Raw genomic sequence first — 24,391 nt, 5'->3', positions numbered from 1 at the left:
TTCCATTATGTTCCGTTCCATTCCATTCCATTCCGTTCCATTCCATTCCGTTCCAATGTGCATATATATGTACAATCCCTCATACATCCATATAGTCACTACTCAGCCACATGTTTGAGTAGCCATTACTACTTGGACACCGTGTAGACAATACTTCAGCTATGCTCTTTTTTGATCATTTGGTTAATTATTTGGATACAAGCACTCAATAAACTCTCTACACTACTGTAGAGTACATGCCATATCAGATTCAAGAAATCTGAAACACAAAGAACTACCACATTCTCAAACCTCATCTGTAACTAGAAAAATAAACTTATTACAAAACACAGCCATATCAGAGAGATGTAAAACAAACCTTATGAAATCAGTTCTCTTATTAAGATCTTCATTTTGGATTAACAGCTAAAATTCTCTGCATCGCTTTGTTACAACTCTTTCACAGAAACTACAATTGTTTCAATATTCCAAAATATACAGAATAATAAAATTATCTGAATTGCTAATAAATATATACATCATAGTTAAGCACTGGTACAAATGAATAACACAGGGACTGTACTATACTGTCAAAATTAATTTTAAGGCTTGCTTATGTTCTGGTCAGTATCTTGTTATTGTTGAAATCAACAAAAATAACAAAACAACAAATGCAACACACCAACACACTAAATCACATGCAGACATGCACATGAACAGTAATCACCTGAGTCCTTTTCTGCTGTTGCTAAATATAAAACAAAACAAACAAAACAAAATAAAACAAAAAAGAAAAAATCATTTTAGATATACAACTACTTTACTTTCATCAGAGTAGAATAAATACCAAGGAATTAAAGACTTCTTGAAATTTTGAGAACATCAGTGACAATCCTGACAGTGGCAGAAATGCCAATACCACTGCATTGTCTTTTCTCCTTTTTGTCTCCTCAAATTCAATTTGAGGAATAAGTAACTAATGCAAATATAGGCATTAATTACTTCAAGAGAAGAACACCATTTCAGTGCACAGGATACAGTAATGCACCCATAAACCTAAAGGGAATGGATGAAAACTATTACATTTATATTGGTAAAAATGTAGAATATTTATAATAACCTCAGTATAAAAATAGACAAATACAGGTCTCATTTCAACTGAAGACCAATGTGTTTATTTTTCTGATGTTATGGTGTTGGAGCCCTTCACTTTCAAACAGTACTCTACTTATTCTCAGAACAAGTCCTTTATCTCTCTCTCTTGATGTACTAGACTTCTGTATGCAATTATCTATTGTGCTTTGGGCTTACAATTACTTGAGTATGAATCTACTTATTGAAACCTGGTTGTATTTCAACCAAAAGAAAATAAATCCAAAAAGAAATTTGCAAGTCAATACATGCCATGGAATGGACTTCAGTTTTATATGCCATTCCAGCTTACAGCACTATTACTAGTATGCATAAAGGGCAGAATTTGATGTTCACATTGAACTGCCAATATTTTCTAGGATTTAGTTAAAAATCCTGAACAAAGATGTATTTACTTCATTGTAAAAACTTTTTCCAATCCAATTTAGTGTCGGAATATATATATATTTTGGAAACTTTTGTAATTTTTTAAAACCTATTTCCATTGTTATACCCATTATTTCAACAGGTTTGCTAAGAGACTAATATTGAGTATCAAAAAATCCTTCTTATGAATACAGGAAGATAAAAACTAAGGGAAATCGTATTTTTGCTTTCTTGTTTTCCAGAATAGATTCAATATTCATCTTTCTTTCTTTAACACAACATGATATCATAATTAATTATGATAAACTGGTTACTAAGATGGTTTCATGTTGTTACTCCCATGATATAATACTGGTTGCTATAGTGATGAGATGGGGTTTTTTGTTAATCACTTCTGAGATTGGTTAAATCATGCTTTTCAGAGAATTTGAACAGAAATGGAAAAAGGAAAAAAAGTTGACTTTATAATATTACTAGACATATGAGGCTTCTTCATTTTGTTGTTATGATAACTATTTCTTCTGGTGTATTTCTGGAAATATATGCTATGAAAAATCCTTCCTCACCACATAAAAAACAGATTTTTAAAGCAGAAGTCATCATTTATTTTCATGCTAATTGACAGTACCTCCAAAGAAACACTTACATAGATGCACACACATGGTTTTCTACTTCTAAATATATCTGTACACATATAGCTTTCTGTGCTTTATGAAGAGTAACAGCTGTGTCTTAACAAAGCATGCCACTATTATGACTTCATTTTTGTTCTGAATCTTAAAATGATGTTGTGTTTCCTAGCCAATTTTTTAGTATGATCTTAAATTAATTTCAATGTATATGTTCCAGAACATATGTAAATTCCAGAAAAAACTACTGATTACCATAAAAAGTAGCATTTTGTCCCATTAGTTCATTCAGGAAATCAAGATGCAATTAAAGTTTTAATCATCAGATTATTTTCATACATCTGAAAACACAACGGCAAAAATAAATGACACTTATCTGTCTGCCTTATAAATACATCAGAAAGGCATCTACATCCAGAGTTTTCAAGTTTCAAGGTACTGTTACTGCTGATAAGGAAAGAATTTCCTGTCAGTAGTTTAATTACTAGAAATAGTTAGAGAAATAAAAAATAATCCATAAACAACCTTTTAGATTTGTGGAAAACTCAGAAGTAAGAACAAAGGGCAACTTAAATTAAGAAGTCCCGGTCTTCCATTCAAACAGGGTCCCAGGAGGCATATTAAAGCCAATGAATAGGAAAAAGCTCCATAGTTCACCAGCTGAGATTTTAATGAGACATTTCCCCTTGCTGTGGAAGTGGTTTGTTCAGGAAAAGCAAAAGGCTGCTCACAGAATATTCAGTTATAGGCATTGTTGGCTTTTACAGCCACTTTGGCCGTTGATTGCTGTACTAACCTTCTATTTTGGCATATTCTGTAAGTCGAGTGTAATTGATCAAAGCAGCCTTCTCCAGACATTTTCTGACCACTTTCTTCACCTCTTCTGCTGGTATGGGAGTGGCAATATCTTTCATTAAAACCTGTACCAGAGACAGTTATACCACTTGGTTACACTCATTACTTAATACCCAGGGGAAAAGGATAGAAGTATCCTGATGTTACTTCAGATGTGATAATAATTAAAGGAAGAAATAAAAAAGGAACTATTTCAGCTGGTGGAACTAGATATTCGTCTTTAAAGATTTCTGTTGAACACTATTATTTACACTCTATACAAGATACTGCAAGATACTTCTACAGTTTGGCATCTTGCAGCATGCTAATCAGTTTTCATTTGGGTGACACCAAGAACAGTATAAGAGTGGTGGTTTGGATCATGGTACCCACAGAACATGTGGATGTGAAAATTTGCTTTGTTCTCACCTGTGGAAAAGTTTCCACCATTGCATAACCATTGATTCTTCAACAGTGTAAAGGAGAAACTATTTACAATGCCATCAGAACTAGCTCATACTGATTGCTTTTCTTCCTTATTTAAGTCTTTCAAATTTAGCATATCCTTGTGAAAAATCACACAATCATAGAATCATAGGATGGTTTGGGTTGCAAGGGACCTTAAAGATCATCTAATTCCAACCTCCCTGCCATGGGCAGGGACACCTCCCACGAGACCAGATTGCTCTTAAAGCCCCATCCAACCTGGCCTTGAACAGGGATGCGGCATCCATAGCTTCTCTGGGCAGCCTGTTCCTGTGCCTCACCACCCTCTGAGTGAAGAATTTACTCCTTACATCTAATCTAAATCTACCCTCCTTTAGTTTAAAGCCATTACCCTTTTCCTATCTCTACACTCCCTGACAAAGAGTCAGGAGTGAGTCCAGCTTTCCTGTAGGCCCCCTTTAGGTACTGGAAGGCCTCAATAAGGTCTCCCAGGGACTTCTCTTTTCCAGGCTGAACAATCCCCACTTTCTCAGCGTGTCTTCATAGGAGGTTCTTCATGGACCTCTAACAGGTCCATGTCCTTCTTATATCGGGGGCCTCAGAGCTGATCACAGTACTCCAGGTGGGGTCTCAGAAGAGCTGAGCAGAGGGGGAGAATGCTTTCTAAGACAGAATCTCTATGGTATGTTCTGCAGAGCTAAATGGCTGTCACTTCCCAGGACCAGACCTCGCTGACTTTAGTAGAGATATACAGAGTGGGACCTAAGCTTTTTTTTTTTTTTTTTTTTTCCTTCTTTTATAATATCCATTCATACACTCTTCCTTCTGACAGTCCTCTGAAATCCTTGTTGGAATGTTAAATTCTCTTTCCCCAGAGAAGGCAGAGATGCTTTTACCATTACAAGGCCTTCTCCCTTTCAGTCAGTAAAAGAGGATTTGCTGTCCAGGGCTTTACATTGCTAACTGCCCATGTCAGTTTTATTGAATATAGCTTTTTTTTATTTTTTATTTTTTCTTAAATTGACTCAGACTACATATTTATAGAAGATTATTTGGATTATATAGATGCCTTTTAATTTTATGTATCCGTACTGACAACATCAGTGGCAAGGAAGTTGTAGACAGCAGGAAAGAGGGTCTGTAGAGTAGACTTGTACTGCTTTAGAGATAATGCTGGCTAATCATTAAATTTTAAAGAAACAGAGTCACTACCGTGGTTTAAAGTGAAATTCCAAGAAATTTGTCCTACAGAGAACAATTGTTTGCCTCTGTGGAAAACATTGAGAAAAACAAAACAAAACAAAAACAAACAAACAAAAAAAACACCTTCCAGTGAACAACTAAAACCAGCAGTAGAATACTAAAGAAGAATCAACTCAACTTTCAGTGGCCTGAAGGTAAAAGAAAAATGCAGGCTTAGTACTCAGGCAGAATTTGAAGTATATTGACAAACTTACCCTTTCAAGTAATGAAAGTGTGGCTTTTAAAGCTCCTTCAGGTCGTCCAAAAGGGAAACAGTATCTTTAAAAAAAAACAGAGAGAGAGAGAGAAAATGATAAGAATTTACTTTGAGATATAAATGTGTACAAAGCTTGCATTAAATTATTTTAATATCAGACTCCCATAGGTGAAGTACTAATGAAAGCAGATATCTCTTCACTAGTCTGCCATGGAAAATATATATACTATAGCAGAATCAGCCCACCAGCAGCTCAGGCCTTAATATAGAAAAAAAAAAAAAAAAAAAAAACAAAGGGAAAAAAGCATTGCATGCACTTTCTCAACTACTAAGGATAATTAATAGTCTCTGATGAGCTTAATTTTCATCTTCCTGGAAAGAGGTACTATTTCTCCTGTAGGCATAACAGCGACATGACAGTGAAGCAACACTCTGTATATTATCTTTTAGCTTTAATATTGGATTAATATAAGAATAAAATATCTGATATTTAATTTTTTTGAGATACATGGGAGCAAAAACTTGTGCAGATATTCTATAATGTTTCCTATTTTACTATAAATAGTTTGGAAAAGCATTTTGTGTTATTTTTAATTTTATCATCTAGGACTTAAAACATACCTACTTCTGTCTCCACACTTCCAATAACATATAACACGTAAATAAAAAAGTGTTTCCATTCATAGCTTTGTTTTCAATTTTTGTCTGCTGAATGATCCAATAGATCAGCTCAATGAGACTATAGACCTAAATCAACAATAGCCTCTCCTAATCTTGTCTATAAAATCTTTTGGTATATCCCCAATTGGAAAAGGGATTTCTTTGCTGAGATTATTTTTCTCTTATTATTACTCAATGATGGCCTCATGTTAACAGTAAAATATTTTCTAATGATAAAAGGATTCAGACCAGTGAATTTTAGGTATGCATTTTGGTCAGCCAAAATAAAGTCCTGTAAATGAGGTCAAAAAAAGATTTCCAGCTGAGAGAATTTCAGTATTTGCTTTGCCTCATTCTCTTTCTATCCTACAGTAGTGCTAACAACTCTTGGGGACCTGTTAACAAATTAGGAAAGCAGATTTAATGGTCCTTAGGCTTTAAGTCGTCTTAAAACAGAACAAATCCTTAGCTGTTTTGACTCTTCCTTTCTTTTCCATAATCCTTGAGTTGTCTTTCCCATGGTTTATTCTTACTAACCCAGAATGGTAGTTTTTGAATAAATGTCACTCATTCTTTGATTATATTTAATATTTAAAACCAGTTTATGTTCTGCAATGTAAACAGCATAAGAAGTTTCCAAAATACACACAGTTTAAAGTTGAAAATGCAGACTGAAGACCTGGGTGTTATTCAATATCCATGAGTACGACACGGGCAGCCAGCTTTTATGTGCTTAGGTACAAAGAGCTTCTGACAGGGAAGAATTGTTTTCTCAAGATAAGAAACTTAGAGAAAAGGAAATGGTCACAGTTGATGCCTAAAGAGACACTCTGAGCAGTCCTGCCTCCAGCATTACAGCCTTTTACTGGGTACAGGGGTATTGGTTCTCAGGAGATATTTGTGTAAATTACTTAGGGAATAATAGAGGAGCAGGACTCATGGTCTACATTACTACCAACAACATACAGAAGTGAAGAAGGAATACTCCAGAGACTAAATTCACACAGCCAGGCAAAAGGTCAATTCCAAGACAGCCATGGCAGTTTTCTCTGAAATAATGGCTCTTCCACATTTGATGCCTGAGAGGCAGGCAGGGATCTGGAGTCTCAGTGGGTAGAAAAGATGACAGAGATGAGAAGTTTAAGTACCTCAAGGACTGGGAAATATTTAAGTAAGGAACCACCAGGACAGGATGGGCAGGCTCCATCTTAATCACCATGGAGCCAGGCTGATGGCAATGAAAATTAAAAGGTCACAAGACAGTATTAAAACTGGAAGCTGGGGGATTAGCTGACAGGCATGGGAGAAAACCTTTGCTGGATCAATGTGACCTAGGTGGACGTAGAAAATGTTCAGTGCAGCTCTGAAAAGGCAAGAAGGGAAATATGCTCTTTAGTTAAACTGTCCACAATGACAGCTGACTACTGCATTCAGTGCAAAGCAACAGAGCAAGTGTAAACCTTAGAAATGTTCCTACATATTACTGAAAAAAAAGGAAAAAAGAAAAAAAAAAACACAGTGTTGGCAGTCCTCAAGAATCCCTTATTATAACAATAAAACTGTACTACTATACTACTGACCCTCTAATTAGGGTGATGAGAACAATTAGAAAATGTTAAGTGAGATTAGAGAAACTACAAATTGATAACAAATATTAAGAGATTTCAACTACACACATGTACAACCGATAAATAACTCATTAGGATGAAATATAATGATAAAATTTTGAAACATGGTATTGAATTGCTGCTTTGGACAACTAATTGAGGACCCACAAGAGAGACATTGTTCTGGATTTGGTCTCAAGTGTAAACAGGACAGAAAATAATGATCACAAAATAATAACATTTAATACTGTAGCAAAAGAAATCATTCCAAATAAATTCAGTATATGTATACTCAGTTCCAGAATGGGAATTAAGGAGAAAACATGAACTTGAAAAACAAAGGTCCAAACCTTAAAGTGCTGTCCAAAAAGCAATAAGCCTACAAGCAGTCAAATGCACGCCACAATTAAAAAAAAAAAAAAAAAAAAAAAAAAAAAGTGGTTAAACAAACAAGCTAAATACCTTCTATATGACTCCATGAGAAAGTTAAAGAAGTTATTGTAGGGAATTTGGCATGTAAAAACTGTAAAATATACAAACTGTAAAACAAAATAGGAAAATGTGAAAGTCCTTAAAGTATGTTAGGACACACATAAAATGCAAGGATGCTTAAGCTGATAGTAGAAAGGACAGCAGAAGCAAAAATCAGCTTAAGAGATGGTGTGATTGTCTGGTGACTCAGAGGGGACTCAAGGACAGTAAGGCCGAAACAGAGAAACTCAGTGCATGCTTTGGATAAGTCTTTACTGCTGAATGCATTTTTCAAAATATTCAGCATCTCAGTTTTCACAACAATTTTGATGGACTGAAATATGGAGTAGTTTTAATACTATCTTTGCTTAAGAAAACAGTCTCACAGCCAAGACTATCCTGTGTTAGTTACTGATACTGATTTTTTTTTTCCACAAAATGTGAATCTAGATTTTCTTTAAAATCTAATGCCAATTCTATATCAGGATGTCCTTTATTGTCACTCTGTATGCTTTTACATATTCTAGGGCACTACTCATTCTTCCTTCTACCACTATTACACTATCATCCTCATTTAAATCCAGACATGTCAACTAATTTTTTGAATTTCTATCATTTGTCCAAAGAAAGACACAATGATTACTCCTCACCTGGCAGAGCTCTCTTGTTTATTTTGATTAAATAAGATTTTTAGGGTAAATCCCAGAAGGCAACCTGGAAGATGGAGGCATTCACCTTTGAACGACACATTTAATTGCTCTCAAAGAGAAGTTTCTAATGTAATTTGAATTCCCAAAAGATCCAGAATGTAACAGGCAGAAAGATCCCATAGTTGCTGATACAGTCCATGCTCATCAACATATTCTGCTGTGTAAGTTATCAGACATGATGGTCTTTGCTTTTATTTGTTCCAACTGAAATCATAATTTAGACATTATTATACATTTTGTATTTAGTCTCATTCATGTGAATGCCTGAAGTCTGAAGATGCCCAACTTCTCCTGCTCTCTCATTTGCCTTCTCCCTCTGTACATCTTGAGAAGGCTTCTGCTGCTTCAGTATTTTCGGGGTAGCAACTACTCTCACTGCTCTCATCACAGTGTACGAGAAAAAGTACTTACATTCATTGGAAATTACAGTGATTGTGTTTCTACAAAAAACTTGGTATGTTTATAGATATGCCAATCAGACAAAAAGTCTTCACCAAATTCCCACACTCCTTTGTTTTTCTTTGTAGCAAACATGAGAAGTTTGTCACAGAAATTTTCCTTCTCCCTGAAGATGTTGTCTTTGTCACTACTCTCCTCCTGCCTTTCCAAGACCTTGGTTAGGAAGCACTCCACCCTATGCTGCTCTGTATTGCTTCTTAGGCAAGAGCTATTGAATCCAATGGGAGACAGGAGACATGAAATATGTCAGTGAATAATTTTTAAGAGAAATGAAAGAAGGGAGAGAAGGGAGAACTGTTTGTTGTTGTTGCTGTTGTTGTTTGTTGGTTTGCTTGTTTGTTTTTCCCCAGAGGAATACTCTTCAAAGAGAACCCTAGCTCTCTTTAGTTAATACAGAGGAGAAGTCTCAAGTGAAGAGACTATGTTTCGTTCTTGCTTAAAAAATTCCCAAGCAACCTCATTATCTACATGACAGATACCAGTGAATACTAGACACCTCATCACACCGGAGGGGGCACCCAACTAACTTATAGCAAACGTTGCCAAAGAATAAAGCTTTTTCACACAGCACAATTTAAACTGTGGAACAGGTTGCCACAAGGTGATAGATAAAAAAAAAAGGTATATAAATACATTCTAAAAAATGTTCTGATTGGCAGAATGGTGGCAGACAGGTTGGCTAACTGTGATAAATTAGTAGATTTGGTGGACTAGATGCCAATTTTATGCTAAGGTTCACAAACCATCAACTGCTAGAAGGTTACCCAGGGAAATATCACTCCATGTTTGCTCTGCTTCATGTACTTTGGTTGTACTCTTTTCCTTCTTCTACTGGTACAGCTGTCCTTACATGGCAAGTCCTTACACATGACAAACTCTTTATTGAGGATGATGGACCTTAGACAATTTTGGAAATATTATGAAACCCAGAAAATGACATTAGACAACCAGGAAAAAAGTTTGTGCCTACTGTGTAGGTACCTATATGTACCAGGTACCTACTCATATGACTTTTCTGATCAGCATTAATACAGGAAGTAGTATGACTTAGTCATTTTCATTCAGGCAATTTTATTAGATTTATAGACAGCTTTAAGTTCAAAAGGACCAATAAAATCAGACCTTTATTCTTGCAGAATCTTTTCTACCACAGAAAGAATATAACTCACATGATATGCAAATGAATTCTCAGCACAAACATTTGTGCAAATAAATTATTCCATATTTAATACACTCAAAACTTCTTTGCAGGTAGACTATTTTATTTTCACTCTGTTTTTCAAGATTAGTACTTAGCATCATAATAAGAACATTCTGCCAGACAAAACTTAGTATTACTGAATAAATTATACACTTACCTGAAATGGCTTATTTGGTTTTCTAAAAGGGAGGAAAGTCTGTCCTTAATTTCCTCAAACCTTTCTTTCTCATCAACAGATACTGTTCCAATTCCATCTGGCCTGTAATATTAAATATTTAAGATTTTAATAATTAATAATATTTAAGAATTTCTGACATCTCTTAATGCTGCCTCTACAGTGATCTTTATTTTCAAAGTTTTCAGTTAACGTGTGCTGCTCTCCTTCCACTTTTCCCATTGCCTTTGAGGATAAATGGTAATTTGAGAATATAGTTAAAAAACAGACTATAACTAGACAAAGAACTTAACTTTTGGAGCTGAACTTTTAAATTCAAGTCCTAAGTTGCTACCTAGACCCAATAAAACACAAGGCATCAAAGACTTCTCCCAAATCACTCCCAAATAATAGTATCTTTTCTCAAGAAAATTAGTAGTGTTAGCACAATAGAGGGGCCTACTCTGGTATCTCTCAATTTCAGCTCCTTGAATCTTCCAAATATTTTTCCAGAGGCACAATGTGGCAGAACGTGCAGTTAGAGTGAGCATAGATTTCTGATTTCCCAAACCATATTGACAAACAGCAGCATGTAAACAAAATTCCATATAAATATAGCATAAAGGATGCAATAAATATTTTTAAAGCCCTGGCATTTAAAAAAAAAAAATAACATGTCCCATTAATTAATAAACCTTATATTAAGTACCTTAAACACATACTTAGAGTCTTATCCTAAATAATGTTATTAATGCCTTTTTAATAAAATAATGACAAAGTTAATGAAATTGAAATACACATTTCCCAATGGTATTTCTGCCTTGCAATCACAACTTTCCCACATCATGCTGTACACTGCTTTAAAACAAAATATATGAAAACTTCCAGCTACTCACTTAACTTTCAGCTCCATGGTAACAAAACCTGAGTTTATACACTAACATGAAGTGTGGATCTACCCTGTACCTTCTCCAGAGCCCCCAAAACTATCTAGTTTTTAAAACTGGGAAAACTGTAGTAAAGTGACATGAAAAAAAAACAACATGATTTTGCTAAATTGTTACTTTAACTTTCTCTACTATCCTTAAGCCTAGGAAGGATAATTCGCTACCTGGTCATGACACAAACAATTCTTTCACCCCTTAAATCATTTATATTTCTGATCTGTCAAGTCAATGTGGAAAGAATCCCTGAACTCTTTAAATTATTGTGAAGACAACAATAAAAATCAGATATGGTGGAGATATGAGTAACCAGGCACATCAATATACTATTGGATAAATTTGATGTGAAAGAGCAAATAACTTATTTATCTTTTTTTGACGGATGCCAGGATACTTTACCTCAGCCTTCTGACAGATGGAACAGGCTCAAATTTAAGTAAATTTTACTGTCTGATGTCATTGTCAGGAGAGATCGTGCTCTGGAGTGATAAACTAAATAGTTCTGTCATATTAAACCTCGCTGAAGCATGTCATATATATGACAGAAAAGACCTAGGGGTCCACATAACAATAAGTGAAAAAGGTGAGCCAGTAGCATGTCATATCTGTCAACCTGCACTAAGGCTAGGATCACTGCATACTGGGGACTTGTCACTTCACTGAGTTTGTTGCCATGAAGAACCACGCTGACAATGCCAAAAATTTTCAGAACTGTTAAATATATTTTCAGTGAATGTTTGGATAGAACCAAATGTCCCAGAAGAAAAATAAAGAGTACACAAAAAGGTGTTAGAAAAATGTACCAGCTATGACACTGAAAAACTTAACTCTTCAAAGCATGCTTTTACAAACAACACAAACTCTGAATCACTATTTTGTTTCTTCCTTATTCTTTCAAGCCTTATTGCAACAAACAGAACCTAAAAATGCATTTTAATCACAGTTCTGAGACACATTATAGTGGTGACCATTTTTTGCTACTCTTGGGAGTGTCTTAGCTACTACCAAGCAAAAAGAATCCACAGAAAAAAGAATATGACTCTGAAATGATCTAAGTTAGAAAAAACAGCTGAATGTTTTCATAATTCCCACTCATTTTACCTTCTAGATCTTTTTTCTTTAATTCTTTAAATTAGTTTTTTTTCAATTCTTTAAAATGAAATGAAATGAAATGAAATGAAATAGCATTGTTTTGAGTTGGTTATTTTTATTTATAAATTATTGTGTCTGCCAGGAAGATCAGAACCAAGCAGTCATTTGGTTTTCAAATACTTAGGTTACCCAGAAGTCATGCCAGAACTATTTTGCAACTAAAAATGTCAACAAATGTGCATTTTCTACCATCCCTGATGCTATGAGTGGCAATTTGGACTTGATTTTTTCAATTCAAAACCAGAATTAAGCCTTCCTATTACAGGCTGGGACCTCTCTTTCAAGAACTCCACCAAGAAGTGAAGAAGTGATGGACTGTCTCCAGAAGTATCAAGTCTTCATGTTATTGTACATGTGACACCATTTTAACAGTATCTTCCCAGGAAAGTGAAGGAAGAGTGAATTTTCCTTTCTTCCACATTCCTTCCCTTCTTAATGTTCACAGCTACTTTTGGCATTAGAAAGCCAGGAAAAAAAAAATACAAAAAAAAAACAAAAAAAAACAGTGAACACTCAAAAACTGGGTAGCATTCTCTTTCTCACTTATATAATTTTTCCATTTTCTGAGCACTCTCTAAATTGGATTTGGATTGGCCTGTCTTTTGTGGTTAGATCACCGTCTAACCAGCATAGATGTAATGTTGTTTCTGGTCACATCTCAATTTGTTTAATTAATATTGAAAGATATATGAAATAAATACCTTACAAGCTAGAGCTACTGCATTCAAAAGGGAAGTAACTGTTTGAACATTTTAAAAAATGACACCAAAAATAGAGATTTACCTGAATTTTTAAAGAAAATTTTACTGTGACAGTCTTCCAAGATAACTGTCCTAATGATAGTTCTCCTAGGGAAGCTAATTGATTAGGTGATGGATTTAGGGTTTCCTCTGGGAACAGACAGTTTTTATTCACTTGACATAATCCTTTAAGACTTGCAATACCTGTTGATATATTTTGCTGTCTAGAGGTCTTAAAACTTGTAATAATTTGCAGATGTCACTTGACACATTGTAGGAATAAGGTTCTTGAGAATAGGTATGGCACATGAGATAAAAATGGTATTCTAGTTCCAATGTGAATCAGAGATGATGGGCATTGGGCTGGATATTGATTCATTCCAGCCCTCAACTTTGGAAACAGCTTCTCCTAGTGGCCTCTAGTGTGAAACTATTAACTTAAACAGGCCTGTTTTGCTGTGACAGGCTTGTGAAATAGTAACTGAATATGACTTCCCCTCCCCCCCCCGCTCACCCCCCCACGCCCCCCCGGAACACTGTTTAAACTGGTGCTTTTTGCATATATTACAAATGTTTAAATGTTACTCTTTTAAAGAAGCTTTCCTCATTAAAAGCTTAGACCATCACTTTGGTCTTTCGTGGGAAAAATAAAAATAAAAAAGAGTAAGAGAAAAGGAATGCACAGATTGATATTCAAATATATACACATATATACCGATGAGAACAGTAAGGCTGACCAAAATAATCTGCCAGAGAAAGATGAGAAATTCTGATGAAAAACAAAATATATGGAAAAAAAAAATACTTCAGCTAAGGTCTTACATCAAGACATGTATATAATAAACTGTATTTCAGGGTGTAGGAAAACCAAAACCATAAACTACGAGTCATCTTAGCTTTTAGAAACAAATCATTTTTGAAGAATGCAGTGCTTTCTAAGAGCACTTGTTTTTAAACTCAACAGGAGAAAAAAGCAAGCAAACAAACAGTGGCAGTTTTCAAATTAGCAAAATAAAAATTTGTTTTCTTGTTTCTCAGTAAACAAGATTTAGAATTTTGTTTAAGAGGCTTTATTATCCATTTACCAGAAATTTAATATCAAAATTTTCCTTTAAAACACAATTACATTAATCAACGCTTTTGTAGAGTTCATGGTTTATGCTAGACAAGTCTAAGAAAAACAGTAATTTACTTTATCAGCTTAGAAGCAGGCAGAACAGATATCTATTTCTTAACAGAAAAGAAAGAGAGCAAATTATCATGTGGCAGTCACAGATAGCTTTAACCAACAGACACTTGAAGAGCAAACACTTTGTGGTTTATATTAACTATTCTACAAACATTCTGACCAAAAAAAAAAAAAAAAAAAAGTTGGCACAATAGAGCCTTCTGCCGTATGCATTCCTCAAGCTGATCCTACATCTGCTTGCAGTTCATACCCTCTTTTTCACAGTGAATGAAAAAGACCAATCCTGAAGGCTACTAGAACAGATTAAGATGATAGATCAGGTTAATTTTCATGATATTTTATGCAGGGATATTTTAGGTGGGATACATTATTGCTCTTTTACTCAAAAGTTAAGAGAGTACTATATGATATAATTTTAGCTCAGGCAAAGGAGTATGTATAGACATCAGTCAGTTGAAGTTAATGACAAAACAATGTATAACGTTTAGGGAAGGTGAGAGTATGCGATAGCATTAGCTGTTCCTTCACTGCCTAAGATTGCAACTATCACCTTAAATATGCAAAACATTGGATAGTTCTTAACAATGTGTGAATTATGATTTATTTTCTACTGACAATTTCTCTGAGGCTTTTCAGAAGCAGATATTTTTGTCTTGATACATTGAAAAACGGGCCTCTGTTAATGCTTTAGTGAGGGCAGCTTTTGCAATCAGAATTGTATAATTATCAGCACTTTCCAATACAGCACGATATCCTTCCTTAAACCAAGGTTGAGGTCAATATGGCTTCACTTGGCACTTGTAACAGGGTCAAGAACTTTGCTTCTAGCTTTGAACTCAGATCTCTACCAATAATGTTCCTGTGGCTATCTGCAACAGCAATATGTAGAAAGCTCTGTCATTAACTGAAAACATTAATTAAAAAAAATACTCAGCTATTTAGAGAGTCTTCACATCAGAGGCTTGGGGGCATGATGTTTATAAGTGAATCAATTAAAAATGAGAATATAGATTAATTTAAAGGAGGTTCACCTTCCTCTGTGTTCCATATCAACTGGAGATTATCAACTTCCAAAAATGAAGCAGGAAGCAAGATGCTTTGCACAAGACAGCACATAAAATTGAAAGTCTAGTGATAAAGTTCTGCTTTCAGCATTGTCCAGTTGGCCTCTGAAAATGGGAAGATTATATTCACGCGAAGAAGAGCGATATAAACGTCCAAGAATCAACTAGATTTTCCAGATTTGAGAGAACACTGCTTCTCATCTGGAAGCACAAACTCACATAGTGTATCAGTCCTAAAAGGTACATTTTCTTCCTTCATTATTCTGGGGAAATGGTGACTGATAACAAATGACTTCTGAATTTAAAAAATGCTTTGAGTATGACACATCCACTCTCACCATTTCCATTATAGAGCACTGATATAAAAATGAGACAAATTACAAAACCAAAAGACATCTGTTGGAGTCTATGGATGCTGTATCTAACATGAGAGAGAATTTATATAAGATGCTGACAGACTGATGGAATATAACTTCCAGTGCAACACACCCTAAAGACTCTACACTGTAAGGGATCTCAGGCTCCTTCCTCCAGCTGTTGGACTGCCTGGGAACAGATCTAAGATTAAAGCAGAAGGTCCAATTGGCAATAAAAGCAGTAAAGAAGACCTTGCACCTGCTGTCATTACAACAGAGACAGAATGAAAGAGCTCCCAGGGTTGGGTGAATAAGAAGCACAGCAGAAAGAGGAAGCATCTTCAACAGCTTATAACTGATGTTCCACAAAATCTTGCTAGTAATGGATTTTCATGGGAAAACCATAAAAACAAAACAAAACAAAACAAAAAGCTATAAACTATACATACAAATATATAACACTTTTGGAAAGAAATCGAGTGGACAAAATATTTCATGTCAGATGGTGACCCTGCACACATATGCACTCAAACGACTTACTTAAGATCTGTAATTTAAAATTAAGCCTTATTAGACATTGTTTATGAAAGATAATGGAGAAAACAGCAAGATACAGAGAACCTTACTTTAACTCTAGAGATCATTTAGTCGGAAGAGAGGAAATATTTATTCAGAAGCTTAAAAAAATATTAGAAGAAACAGAGCAATGTAATGATATTCCTTTCCTTAGTCTGACAAAGTTCCCTGCCCCAGGTTTGAAAGGGCTGATTCCTCTGCACAGTCTTTTATCACTTGACACAAAGTGTAAAATTGCAATAAATGGTTCTTATCACAACATATTAGAAAAAATTGAAAGAAATATATGATTGCATAACACTATTCAAAGTTTCCATAGTTTCATTTCACTTATGTGTTCTTTTACTCCACTTTAAGATATTTCCTCCACGTAAAACAGGAGCAAGAAGCCTGTCAGAGAGTCTACAGTCCCAAACGATGGCAAGGATCTAAGAGGAGCTCTCAAAGAGTGCAAAGCTATTGCAGAGATACCAACATTATTTCCAGTGGTGTTTACTGTGGAGGAAATGAGGAAAACTCCAATGCTGGAACCCTTCTTTGCTCACAGCTAAAAATCTTTCATCATTTTCACTTCAGGATCTGTTTAAATTAAAGCAACTAAGCAACTAAACTAAGCAACTAAAGCAACTAAGAGTTTATGGAACAAATTAGAAAAATAAACAGGAGGAAGTTGCCTGGCCCAGAACTGAATTACTGAATTGGGTGAAAGTGCTCACCAAGCTACCTTCCTCCAGAGGAGTGTGAGGTGAAGAAGGTGAGATCAATTTAAAATTAAAAGAAGTTTCTAGGGGAGGTACGTGGAACTGCAGGCCAGTAATACAACCCAGAAAATTAGAAGAAACTATAATATAAGGATATTTAGGGATAAAATTAAAAGAAAGTTGAGTAAATATGATCTATTGTGAAGAAGTCTGTATGGCTTTGAAGACACAAGGCAGGGACATCCTATCTTCTGATCCTGACATTCTCTAAAGGGATCAAAAACACATGAATAAGTGAGATCTGATTCATACAATGTACCTGGATTTCCAAAAATCTTTTTGCCAAACATTTTTAAGGCAAGAGAGTAGGAGTAAATGGTGAATATTTGCAGTGGAGGGATGTTATCAGTTGAATTCTGCAGTGATCTGTGCTGAGACCTGTGTTATCTTAGTGTATTCATAAATGACCTGGCAAACAGCTAAAAACTGAGGTGATAGTAATTGCCGTGATAATTATGTGGAATAGCATAGAATTGCATAAGGACCTTATGAGATCAAGCAAGAATAAAACAACAAATAACAAGCAAGGTATATAAATATAAGGAAAAATCATTTGCTATTTAGGACAGAGATCCTAGTGTTATGATGGATAATGTCAAGAGGCTGTGTTGAGTAGCTGTGAAAAAAGCAATAAATCAGGAATTAGAAAAAAGGATAGGGAATTAGCAGAAAATATTCATCCAGTGTAATCAATGCATGGTTCGCTCATAAATCTTGATACAAAAGCAATGACAGAAGGATTTTTTTATGTCTCTCTTCATCTGTTCCAGTAGCAAAAGAGACTGAAATGAGACCTGTAGAAGTTAACATCAAAACAAGAGTTCTTCATGCAGGAGAAAGCTGAGTTGTGGAACTTGCTACCAAAGGTTCTGAGAATGCAAAGGGGTTACACAGGTTCAGTGGTGCAAGTGATGAGTACTTCAAACAGAGACTTGCTCCAGGTTACCAGACAGGTATATTGTGAGCAGTAAAGAGTTGGAGACTGAAAGAACACTAAGAGTAAATATTGCATACTCTTGCCCTTCTCTTACTCCAACCAGGTCAATGCTGCAGACAGGTGACTCAGTGGCTTAGAAGAACCCTGACTTAGTAGGACTATTCTATTCAAACACATGTGCTGAAGATTTCAAAATGAAGACAGAGAGAAACTATTTATCTTCAGTTATAAACAGACTTTTGTAGCACTACTTTCACCTTCACTTCTCATATATGAATTTCCAATATACCAGCTTTTTTTTCTGAATAGAAAAAGGTATAATGAGGGAATATGCTTGAATTTTGAATTTTTCAATTCAGTCTGTAACTCAGCAGGTGGAAAGAAGTCACTTTACACTTCGTGTGTTACCCAACAGCATCCATTTCAGAGAAGAGGGACTGAATAGAAGTCACAGCATGAAAAGTAGACAAAAGTGAAGGTGATGGGGAAGAAACAATAGCTCTGACTTGGGCTGTTTAGACTGAAATGTCAGCCTTCAGGCGTACCCAATAGTTCCTTGTTCTGCCCATTTCACTTTCATCAGAGATACACAAGTGCAGTGTATGCATAACTGCAGTGGGAAAAGTTCACATGTGAACTAATGACTTTGATGGGGACCATTATAATGGAACATTTCAGAAGACAAATGCTGCAAAGAGGAACCAAAGGAAATGCTTTTGTAAAGGTACAGCACACTTATGCAGAAGCACAACCAAGGAAAGCTGATTTTATTTACTAGAGGAAAAGGAATCTGTTGATTCAGAAACAAGGACGTGTTTCTATTTAAACAATCAGCAAGGCCGCTCTTTTAGTAAAAGATTTTGTTGTTTGGCTATTTAATAAGAGAATGTATCTCTTAAGAATGTCAATGCACAAAAGCAGAAATGCCATTTCTAAGCAAGCAGTTTGTTAGCACAGTCATAATGTTCTTCCCAGCAAGAAAGGGAAGGCACAAATGAGGCTTGGATTTCTCAGTCTAGGTCTCAGCACATTGTGGTCAATCCTGCATAAACACTTCTTTCTGTTCCTAAACCAACAACAGTGGCATAAGAGACATACTAAATACCAGTATTCTTGATAACTTTGTCAGAACTTGTGAACTACGACTTTGTCACAGTTAGGAAAGAAAATAGCTGGGGACTGTTCTCTGGTCCTGAGAGCAGGTGACAAGGTCTGCTGCACACAGCCTACATCAAAGCTCAGTTCAGGTCTCCTCCATGTTAGTTATTGCCCCTGAAGCTCTAGGACAACAATTCATTTTTATGTGTTTATTCCACGTGTTTTGAAATAAGAGCCTTTCTATTGTGTTACCATCTGCAAGAGTGGTGTTACTGAAGTATGAAACAGATCTTGAATATTTCAAGTCCTGGGGTGTGGCAAAAGAGTACAAGAGATACCTGAGGGTTCAAAATCTTCTGGAAGAATTCTGAAGAAATATGAAGGGTAGAAAGAGTCAAAGGTGATTCAGCCTTGTTGGTAGTGTCTGCTGGGAGCAGACATGCAATTCCGCAACCATGCCTCGTATCTCAGAGAGTGTCCGTGACTAATGGGCAGATGGGGTCCATTGTATGAGACCTCTTCCTCACCAGCTTTATTTAATAAATCAGATGTAGCCACTGGTGTGCCCAGCATATGTCCTGGTATGGCCCCAGAATCTGCAGATCTGCTTCAATTTGTGCCTGAGTTTATCCTCACCAGGTTACCAGAAATCATGAAGGTGAGTGACACCTTTATCTAATTATTTGACTGATATAACTAGATTGCTTGTTAGTCTAAAATTCATGTTTAAAAGAAATTGCTAATTTGAACTGTAGACAGAGCTGCATTTCCACATGCTCTTCTATCACCTGACTTCATGATCATCTTCGATGATCTTTCTCAGGCTTGTGGAAGGTCCAAGATCCCTCTGTGAAGCAAAGGGGAAATATACATTGAATACATCATGCCCAGAGCATAAAGCTCTTTGTCTTTGTTATGTCGTCTTTCTAATTCTCAGACTGACTTACAAAACTAAGATGTATAACGCCATGGATCAGCCTAGAACTTTGGCCTGTCATGCATTGTCTGTGAAATTCTTTTTCCCCTTTTACTATTTCTTAGTGCTGCTGCAGATGAATGAGTGGATGTATTATGTGTGTATATGTGTGTCTGTCATCCTCAGTGAGTGTGTCTGCTTCTGTCCTTGACTTACTTTTCTTCTTTCTTCATGTTTCTTTTTTCTTCCTTTTTACAATATCTCAGTTCTAGTCAGACCCTCTCTGTTCAACACTTCTTTTATTCCTAAAACACTCATAATGCTATTCAGAGAGTATCTGTACAGAAGGAATAGACAGAATACAAACAGAGTGCTTACCACTGTGTAAATGATGTGCTCTCTGAGATATTTCTGTGCACTGCACACACTGTTGTCCTTCACTTAAATTATGAAATAAAAATACATCTACTTTCCTTTTGAATTCTTGAAATAAGTTTGAGCAATTATCACTGTATGTTTGTCGTTAGGCTGAAACCAGTAATAAAAAGGCTAGAAACAACAAAGACTTAGACTCAATAGGAAATACGAATGTGTCAGGTTCTTCAGGAACTGACAAAAGAAGCGTGCTTTTACAGAGAATAGGTGACCAAGTAAAAGTCAGAAAATCTCCTAACTTACCAGTATGAACGTCAAGATTCTTGAGAATATTGCAGGCACATTCCAAAGCATTTAAACTTTGGATATTATAATCAAAGATGACATAATGTTAAAATCTCTCACTGCCAAACCACTCAGATCACAAATGCCCAGATCCTGTTCTCACAGACAGAAGGCTTGACTAAGCCAATGAAGGAAACAATATTCTTTTTAAGGACTGTCCCTTCTTCACTGGCTCATGGATGAGTAAAACAGCCTCCACGACTGACTGGCTGCAAGACAAGATAAGCAAACAAGTTGGGAACAAAGCTTTTATTTCCCCTCATCCCTAACAGGGTTTGATTTTGGGGATTTATTGACAGCATCATAGTAACTGCTTTTGGGGACTGTGAGCAGCTTTTTCCCTTGTGGCAGGACTGGATCAGTTGAGAGGGGGTGATGGATTATTTTTCTTATTTCTGAACTTATAAAACATATTTCATATATCACTCTACAAATCTGGTATGCACAGTAGGTTGTAAATGCATGTCATCCTGTAATCTGATAGATTGTCCATCTCCACTCTAGTACTGGGAAGACATGGATAAACTGGAGCAAGTTCAGCAGGGAGGGCCATCACATTGCTTAGGGGAGAGAGCACTTATGTTGTGAAGGACAGCCTGGGGGAGCTGGTCTTGGTCACCCTGGTGGCACCTAGGGGGACTGAACGGCAGCTGCTCTGAGGTTGTCAAGAAAATGGAGTCAAACTCTCTTCCAGTGGTGCAAGATGGGAGGATAAGAGACAGCGTATCCAATTGAAATAAGACCAGTTCAAACTGGGTAAAGCCCTGAGCAACCTGGTCTGACCTCACAACTGACCCTACTTTGAGCAAGAGACCTCCTGAGGTCCCTTCTACCCTGAGTTATCCCATGATTTCCTATCTGTAACACCCAGCAGAGCTAGCTCCATCACAACACGGAATGAGACATAGCTGAGGCAAAGACTTATTTTATAGAATGTGTGATACTTCTTTCAACACTTAGCACAGAAAATCAAAAACTTTATTTTTAACAAGTTTTCTACTATCAAGAGGAAGGAAGACATCATCACAAGAGCATCGCTGTTACCAGTGATCCAGCCTATTCCTTGTGTGGAAAGAATCAAAAAAGCATCCTACCAACCACATTCCCAATATGTTTTTTCTTCTTGTAGTAGCACAGCCAGAAGAACTGAGTACTTTATGGTAAGTTGCCAAGCTACAGACTGTAGAAAGACTGTCAAAGCCTCCCTTATGCTGCAAAATTGTTCAAAATTTTCACTGAAAACACCATTCACTAACACAATACAAATACAGAATGCAGGATGATACCCTTCTTGAATCAGGCTATACAGTGACCAAGAAAACACACTGCATTAAGACAGTATAAATAGAAAAGTTTTTTTTTTTTTTTTTTTTTTTTTAATGTAATCTGTATAGAATCCCAAAGCTCCCTGACGTAACTTTCATGAACTAATTCCTGGTGTGTGCAACTTCTCTATCTGGTGAATACAAGAGTGTAGAAATACTTTCGCTTCATCCTAAGGTTAGCAGTAAATTACCTGTTACCATGAACATGAGAAGCACAAAATGCAAAACTGTAGTGGAGCAAGGTTGGATCGATGACAGAACCATTTTCTGAATGTTCAATCAACTCATTAAGATAGCAAAGATGTCGGTGACATCCTCTCACTCCATAGCGAGCACAGTATTCATCTAATACGAAGACTTGACCTGGACTAAACCAACCCTGAAAGAGAAAGGAAAAAAAAATAAAAACAACAACACACATGTTGAGATTCCTTTTCCCACTCACAGCTTTTAAATCAAACAATGAACAGAAGTATGTATTTTTATGTGCATTACATATTTTTTTATAGCAAAATGATTTATACCTGACAAATGCTGATAGCACTGGAAGTTAGATCCAACAATAAACCTCTTTCTGAAAGGACTAAATGCCAGGAAACTATTTGCAGTTCTGAGTTACCATGACTATGAAATACATGGTTGATCAAAACAAGGTAATAATACATCCAAAGTCCGGTATAGATTTGATTATATCATAACGTAGCTGCCTGACACAAAATAAATTAACATTATAAAATAATCAACTTTCTTAAAATAATTAATTGCAAGCTAAGAGAGAACATTTAGGTCATGGTGAGACAAACCAACGTGGATGATTAAAATACAGTTTCTGGATGGTCAGTTCCCTGTGGCTGCAACTTTAATCTGACAGATGAAATACAATTTGACCATTATTCCATTTGTTATGTAATATGCATGCATTACTACAAGAGATACAAAGCTACATAGTTTGTTGAAAGCTATCTGATTTAGTAAGTTGAAAATTATTTGACCTTTAAAGGTAATTTGAAATGCTGTGGAACTATTTTGACAGAGGGCTTCTTTGGGCATAGGCTTGATAAGACCAGAATGGTGTGACCCTGGGAAAGACATGAACAATACACAGACACCTTTGCATCCCAAATACTGTTCTTGAGGGAACCCAGAGTGTAAAAAATAAAAAATAAAAAATAAAAAATGGGTTCTTGATGTAGAAATGGAAAACCTTAGAAAAGCCTTCATTATTTTGCCTTCCAATTTGAGAAAAGATACTACAATGAGCTTCCAAAAAGCAGCAGAGAAAAAAAAACAAATAACAACAACAAAAAACACCATAAAGCTTGGAAAATCATAGCTACTGCATAGGTGTTTTAAACAGGTGTTTTTCTTTGTTCTTTTCTTAATTGTGGTGATATTCCTCTCTTATCAGTTCTGCCAAATGACTAAGATAGATTTGGGAACACCTGAGCTCAAATGTACAAATGCCTTGAATAAGCAAAACAATGTGGTAAGTCATAAATTTATAGCACCAATTTAAGAACTGAAGACTATGTATCACTATTTTTTGTGAATACTTCTGCAATCTTAGATGTTTAATTATACATTTAATTTATTTATACAGAATAGCAGCAAAAATGCTACAAAAAATACTTAAAATACACCTCAGGTTAAGAACATCCATATCATAACTTTACTAAAAGATTGCATGAGACAAAATTCTAAATTTTATATTCTCTCCCAAATGTAGAATTTAGCATTTGCCAACAAGTTAGCAAACAAAAACATCTCAACATTATTGTAGTTTGCTCCCAATTCATTCATCTCACATCAGTATTTCCATTGCCTTTAAGGACTTCAGATATTTCTAGAGAACACTTAGCTTTATTACAGCACCCAGAACAGTGTTCAGTATTTTAAACTAATAACCCGTCATGTAGCAATGGCTTATGTAGTTTACATAACGTGTTTGCTGGAAAATGTGGTATTCTGCTGAAAGAAGATAGAAAGAGGATTTTATCTGAACTTCTGCAGTAATTTGTATCCTTGATGTAATAAACAATAGTCACAGTGATTGATATTCTGCCAGTATGTCATCAAAGTCATTGTCACTGGTCTCTATATTTTTATGAAAAATGTTATAGAATGTGATGTACATGACAACTTCTAGCAGATTAAAAGCAAATAGTCCTTTATTAAAATTTATGTATGTTCTCATAGCAGAAAATTCTGACAACAGTGCAAATTTTTAAAGAACTCAAAATTTTAACTGCAGACTCGGTAGGAGAGCAAAAATAGTAGGAAACTGTTTTAGCGTGGTCATTTTAAATTATAAATGTAGTTTATAATTATTATAAATATAGGCCTTCCTTGCACTTGTCCAGCATAATACTCACAAGCATATAACAACTGTATGTTACAGACTATTAGATAACTGCATGTATTTTTTTATTGGATTATTAAAAGAAAGAAAGAAAGAAAGAAAGAAAGAAAGAAAGAAAGAAAGAAA

The 24,391-nt window shown here is 35.6% G+C and overlaps 1 protein-coding gene across 22 annotated transcripts in view; it reads right to left on the bottom strand.

The window, feature by feature from the left end:
* Window positions 1–24,391, bottom strand: part of CADPS2 (calcium dependent secretion activator 2) — a 315,235-nt gene that overhangs the window by 81,483 nt on the left and 209,361 nt on the right. For 14 of the 22 annotated variants that reach the window (XM_035331849.1, XM_035331889.1, XM_035331938.1 and 11 more), the window contains 5 exons: window positions 22,098–22,285; window positions 10,132–10,233; window positions 4,865–4,928; window positions 2,923–3,046; window positions 707–727 (listed from right to left, as the gene is read on the bottom strand). In XM_035331849.1, coding sequence (XP_035187740.1) covers window positions 707–727; window positions 2,923–3,046; window positions 4,865–4,928; window positions 10,132–10,233; window positions 22,098–22,285 — 499 coding nt within the window. The remainder of the gene's footprint in view (window positions 1–706; window positions 728–2,922; window positions 3,047–4,864; window positions 4,929–10,131; window positions 10,234–22,097; window positions 22,286–24,391) is intronic. The other 8 variants (XM_035331874.1, XM_035331882.1, XM_035331931.1 and 5 more) reach the window with 1 other exon arrangement.

The sequence above is a fragment of the Oxyura jamaicensis genome, chromosome 1 (genome assembly GCF_011077185.1).
Source record: "Oxyura jamaicensis isolate SHBP4307 breed ruddy duck chromosome 1, BPBGC_Ojam_1.0, whole genome shotgun sequence".
Lineage (NCBI taxonomy): Eukaryota > Metazoa > Chordata > Aves > Anseriformes > Anatidae > Oxyura > Oxyura jamaicensis.
Note: the sequence above shows the minus strand (reverse complement) of the source record. Positions and strands in the feature narration are given on the sequence as shown.